The following is a 6,315-nucleotide window of genomic DNA, read 5'->3' as shown; positions in this document are numbered from 1 at the left end:
AGAGTGCTCAGGCATTGGAATGTGCTGCCCAGGGAGGTGGTGGAGTCACCATCCCTGGAAGTTTTCAAGCTGAGACTGATGTGGCACTTAGTGCCATGGGCTAGTGACCACGGTAGGGTTGGACTTGATGATCTTGGAGGTCTCTTCCAACCAGGCTGATTCTATGATTCTATAAACTGATCTACGAGTCTTAAACTACTACAGCAGAATATGATATTTGCCAACTGTGCCTAAAAAAGAATTCTGATCTCAATGAAGCACATTGAACAACCTTTACAATGCAAAGCTATGCAAATCTGATACTGCTTTATAATCATAGTGATTTAGATCTTCTTCTCTTGGTCCATCAAAGGAACAGCTCATTTCTACAACTTGCTCAAAATGTTTCCATTGGTAATGTGGCTGCACACAGCTTCACAGAATGGCAGATACAGAATTATCTTGGAAATCTGTCCCTTCTCCTGCTTCCAGGGCTATGGAAATAGCTACCAAATTAAGTAATTTGACTACTAGGATAGTCCAGTTCAAATATGCAATAGTTTTGTTCCTTGCCAGAAGGCATTTTGAAGGGATGAATTCCACTACGGCACAAATTCCGAGCTCAGAAAGTTTTCTGAGACAGAATTTAGTGCAGAATGTGTAAATATACCTCGAGTAATTGCATGCTTCACTTTTAATAAAACCCCAACAATCACTCAGAGGGAGAATACCTGAAAGCTTGTTTCTGTTTCTGCTGCCTTCAAACGAGAGGTTGAGTTATTGCGATTCCCAAAACATGTCTTGGCAACCTGTCAAGACAAATGTCAGAGATAACTGCTTGGTATTTTTGCCTAAAATGTTCATGGTCTTCTTAAAAAAACCAAAACAAAAAAACCCCACCAACCCCAAACCCACTCACCCACCCACTCCAAAACAAAAAAGAAACAACAAAAAAAAAAAACGAAACAAAAAAGAAACAACAAAAAAAAAACTAAGAAAAAGAACAAAGAATCATCACTGGCTTTTCTTTTAACTCTAGTTGATGAACAAAATAAAGTTCTTGTAGCTAAGGTCATCCCAGACACTGATCATCCCTATAATAGTCTAACTTGTCAGTAAGTTTAACAACTTCTTGTTTATCCAGTTGTTTTTCCTCCTGTTTAAATCTCATCCTAAATCGTGAAGTTTACTCCTACAAGTGGTTCTAGGCAACAGATAAGTGATAATAATTATAATGGTCTTTTGTGGGTGAACAAATAGCAAAAACCAGCTGAAAATCATCACTACAGTTAGAAAATCTCTATCACTATTCTCTTGTCTAATGTGCTAGATCTCCCAGGTGTAATAATCCCTGAATTCACTGAATGGGGAAGTCAGATAACTCTCAAGGTATGGAAAAGCTTGTTACATCAATTGCTGGTTTTTAATTCCAGGAATAATGTCATATTCTTTGCCAATATGCTTTTTAATATCTGAGAGAACAGAGTTGCATAGTATAGATAAAATTAATTGCACAGTAAATTTTTGAACCAAAGAAATGTCATGTTAGGAGTCTTAAGGAGAGATTTACCCAACACAAACTTCTGCTCTAATTCTGCACAAAAAGCAGATCCACAGATCCACATTGAGTGTGATGGGGAGAGAGTACTGAGCTAGTTCTGAAGAAAGTAAACCAGACACAGGAGAGAAGAGTGTTATAGTTAGTTCAACTGACAAACTAGTTATCTTAGCTGTCATTGGCCAGGTTAGGTCCACAGCTTATTCAAGGAGATGTTTTAACAGATTTGCTCATAAATTTGTTACTGATCTGTCTTTCAAGTCCTTTAATCCTCATTGTTCCGAAGAAAGATGCAGAGCAAGAATTTAACAGATTTGCTCATAAATTTGTTACCAATCTGTATTTCAAGTCCTTTAATCCTCATTGTTTTGAAGAAAGATGCAGAGCAAGAAGTGCATATACCTTTTCATAAAACTGCAGCTTTTCATATCTTTCTCCAATTTTAGAGCTCAGTGTACTGAGGGAATGATTCAACTAAGACTTCTTATGACCTTCACAGTGCTCATTTAGGAAACAGAATTCACTTTGAGAATTTTATTACTTTGAAATTTTGCTATAATGATGTTTTCTTTTTGCTCTCATCACTCTCGTGGGAAAACAATGGGAGAGTACAATATGATCAGAGCTCTGCAACTGAAACCCATAGAGAAAAACGAAGCAAAATGCTGTGGTTGCTTAGAAACATGTACAAGTTTGGCTCCAATACTCAGTGTCCTTTGTCACTGAATGATTAATGAATGTGTAGTGTTTGTTTACTGCAGGAAATTAAGGCAGTAAATAAAACCACTATCACTTTTACTTATCAGAGAAGACTCTACAAGGACAAAGAGCAAGAAACCTCAGATGAGAACAGCGAACAAAGAATCATTTTGTAATATTTTTTTCATGTTTCAGCAATACCAAAGAGGTGGTTTTAAATTATGTGTTACAAGCATAAAAATTATTTGATATGAAAAGGGGAACAAAGAACATTTCGGTGTAAAAGCCAAAATAAACTCCCAAAAGCTTTTTGGAAAACAGAAAAGGGAAATGATACAGAGGAAAGAGCTCTACAGAACTCTGGTTCTGCACAGAGACTTTCAGGAGCCACTCACAGGGAAATGTCTCTGGCTGAGAAAAAGTGGTGTTGATGAGATTTCTCTTAAAGTAAAAATAATATAAATAGTGGAAACATTTAAAAGAAAGCTGAGGTTAATATTTTTTGCTCTTTGACAAATTTCAGCTTATGTATCACAGGATATCCTGTCACTACAGGCTCCATGTCAAATTTTGTGACAGGTAAATATCTGCAGTGTCTCATTTCAAAATTTGCTAATGGAATTTGGCCTCTCTGTATCCCATTTGTCAATAAATCTTCATTTCTATTCACTCTAATGTAAACTACATTAATTATTGTGAACATGCATAAAACCATCATGACAAAATTGCAGTAGGATTACAGATTTGAGACAGAGATGCCACACAGAAAAAAATAATCACTTGAAACCAACAACTAACCATCTTGCTATTTTTTTTTGGCCTTAATATATGTAGCATTGCATGTTCCTCTCTAGTCAGTCTTTACTACTGTAACTCTTCCAAAATATAAATCACATTTTGTTTATCACAGACACAATCAGAGGATCTTAGTAAACTCTGAGAAAGTATTGCTGAAACATTAAGTTTCTAAGCAACTGAGTTTTAAGCACACTTTAATGCAGAACATAGTTGGCTTATAAAATCTGTGTACCACTGTGAATAAGAAAAATCCCACCAACAGTTGCCTAAGGCATTAATCTTTTCATACAACCTAGGTTAGACCCTAATTTCCAGGTGAGCTGGTCTTACATCTTGAGAATCACACTCCTGGGTGCTCTGATTCTCTTCCTTTTTCAAGGCCACATGAAAATTCTCTTTCTCTGCTGAGGAATTTCGCTGGACCTGAAAAATAAAAGAAAAAGATAAAAAAAAAATATTAAAAGTTAATGTCATTGAGACAAAAAAAAAAAATCAAATATATCCCATTTGAAAAATCAGGATAACAACGAAAAAACAGGAGGTCAAATACTGCAAACTGTTAACTAATTTAGAGACTTCATTTTCAGCAAATTTTATCCAGGCAATGTCTTATTCCATGTCTCATCAAAGCACTCCCTCATACAGGATCACTTTCATATACATAACCAAGAAATTCTATCTAAAAACTGACCATGTCAAAGGAGGGATAAAAAAAAAAGCCTTTTCAGTACTCATATTCCTGTGACTCTTGTGGATTCTGGGAAAGATTGAGGCCCTGAGTTGACATGTTATGTTTATCAACTGCTTTAGCTTTCTTCAGCCATCCACAGCCTCTCTCTGCTGGGACTCCCATCCTTTCAAACTGGCAAAACATGTTCCTTTTCATGCCCTTCCCTTCTCTCTTTCCACTCAAAATGTTCTGCTGGATGGGGCAGGCACCCTGCAACCCAAGCTGTCACTTTATATAAGCACTGAATTTCCTTCCACTGGTTGTTCTAAGCATGATTTTCCATATTTTCTGCATCTCTTAAGATTCACAAAAGGATGATCACGTGCTGAAATTATCCTTAGGGATTTGGCTTTCATCAAATGTCTGCAAGACATATTGAAACCATCCAGGGCTCTGGGGATAAGGAACAAAGCAAAAATTCTCTGTCAAGAAAAGTTAGAACTTCAGACACTAATTTTGAAACCTTGAAACATCCTTTCTCATGTCACTTATGCTGCATGGAACTACCAAGTAATACAAAGTTCTCAAAAATGATGGAGAACAGCAGAAGCCAAACCTGGCAGGTCACTATTTACAGTTTAACTTCAATCATGAAAAATAGCTGGACTCCTTGTTGAAATGAGATAATTCAAATAGGCTCTGGTTAACAGCTCTCCAGTGAGGGTATAAGTTTTATAGAGCAACTGACCACTGGAGGAAGTGATGAGGAGGTGAATGGATTAAAAAGATTAATATACATAACTCTTTTGCTAAATAATAAATGCCATTTAATACCTGTAATTTGCCTCTTTGGACTGAAAGAAATTACAGTTCTGCAAACTTAAATTTCTTTCCATTGAATAAGAGAAGGATATGTCCAATAAATGATAGTACATATATTCACCTGATTTCTTGACTACCTGAACCAGTAAATCCACATGGGACACCAGGGAAACCAGACAGCTTGAATACTTACTATGTGAGGAGAATAAATGCTTGTGCTTAGTGCCTCTTGTTTCAGGCTTTGATTCCTGCTTAAGATTAGCAAATGATACATAATTTCTCAACACGTTGTACACATTTCTACAGAACAAGGGAAAGTCTGAGATTTTTAGGGGACAATCATCAAGAAAGCACTTTCTGTGTCATGTTTTCAGATGTTTGCAGCATTTCCCATCTCTAGGAAAGTGAAAAGGAGGAGAGTAGAACAGGGTGAGAAGATATCCTGCCAGGCCCTGGCTGGGTCCTTTAATTTGAGTTCTGTCCTTATGGCCAGAACACCAGAGATGCTTATTGCATCTTATTTAGGCAGTTTTAAACTATAACATTTTAGGACTAAGACTGATTTCTTATGTGAAAAAACTAACTTTTGAAGGTTTAGCTGTTTGCTGATGATGTGGGAGTCTTAAAGGATTACTTGGAAAACAAGATGCTTTGTTATTAAAAATAATCTTTCATTAGAAAATGAATAATGCTATTATTTGCCTGAGTGAAGCTTATTTACTAGACTGACAGCTTCCCTACTAAAAATGCCATCAAGTATTCCAGAGTGAAATGGTTTGGATACAGATTATGAACTCCTTCACAATTTGCTGGAAGCTTTCTGAACCCTCCTCAAAGCTTTTCAATACAAGATTTCACATGCAAACATTTTTTTTTTTTCAAGGATCATCAAACCTTTTCTCTTTTTTGCTTTGAAATAATTTAGAAGTTACAGCATCTTCCTGGTGAGTCCTTACAAGCTTGACTAAAAACCAAGCTTTGCATGTCAAGATACTTGAAATAATTGTTTACAATGCACTGAAGGTATATTCTTGTAGAGGAAACTAGACTCTGTTGATGAGTGCTTTGCTTGCAGCAAAAATTGCAGAATACTTATGCTGGAGAAGCAAGCCAAACTCATTATTTCTCTGAGTTCTCTTCCAAAGTCTGCATTGGAATAAATAAAAGCCCAGTCCTGCTTCATGCCTTGAAAATTTCCTTCAGTTATGCTTTATATATTTTTCATTTTCATATCAAACACCTTTTCTTCTCTAAGTGTGCATGTCATTATAATACTCTCAGCTTCACCGCTAAATAAAACTGCAAAATTAGGTTAACTGAATTCTGTCTTTCAAAAGCTTTTTTGACTTTGATATGGAGCTCAATTCTTTCCTGTATTAGGAACAGTCTTATCAAATCTTTCCTCTTCCCAGATGACTTTTTGGCATGACTGAACAACCTTTACTCTCTAGTCAGCAGTTGTTCATGTAGGATGCAGAGTGCTATGGCCAGAACTGCTAGCCAGACGACCTTCCAACACCAATATGATGCACATCAACACAATTATTTCCTTTTAGACTGTCACAGATGATTCTTTTCTATACTAAGGGTTTCTAGTGAGAGTCAATTTCCATGTTATAAAAAATTTAAAAATGATGGGTACTCATACTGATCTAACAGGAAGATGGCAAAGCATTTTCAGTGTAAGCAAACAAACTAAGCAACTTCTGGCAGAGTATAAGTTCATGATATCCAAGGATCAAAAAAACCTTAAACCAACATTTTCAGTTGCCTTAGAACAACTGCAGAC

General features: G+C 36.3%; 1 protein-coding gene across 1 annotated transcript in view; it reads right to left on the bottom strand.

The window, feature by feature from the left end:
• Nucleotides 1-6,315, bottom strand: part of LUZP2 (leucine zipper protein 2) — a gene marked incomplete at its 5' end in the record, with an annotated part of 54,294 nt that overhangs the window by 444 nt on the left and 47,535 nt on the right. The window contains 3 exons of the mRNA XM_009073000.1: nt 370-375; nt 711-788; nt 3,365-3,451. Coding sequence (XP_009071248.1) covers nt 370-375; nt 711-788; nt 3,365-3,451 — 171 coding nt within the window. The remainder of the gene's footprint in view (nt 1-369; nt 376-710; nt 789-3,364; nt 3,452-6,315) is intronic.

Source organism: Acanthisitta chloris, unplaced genomic scaffold, assembly GCF_000695815.1.
Source record: "Acanthisitta chloris isolate BGI_N310 unplaced genomic scaffold, ASM69581v1 scaffold5454, whole genome shotgun sequence".
Lineage (NCBI taxonomy): Eukaryota > Metazoa > Chordata > Aves > Passeriformes > Acanthisittidae > Acanthisitta > Acanthisitta chloris.
This window is presented reverse-complemented; position numbering and strand designations above follow the sequence as displayed.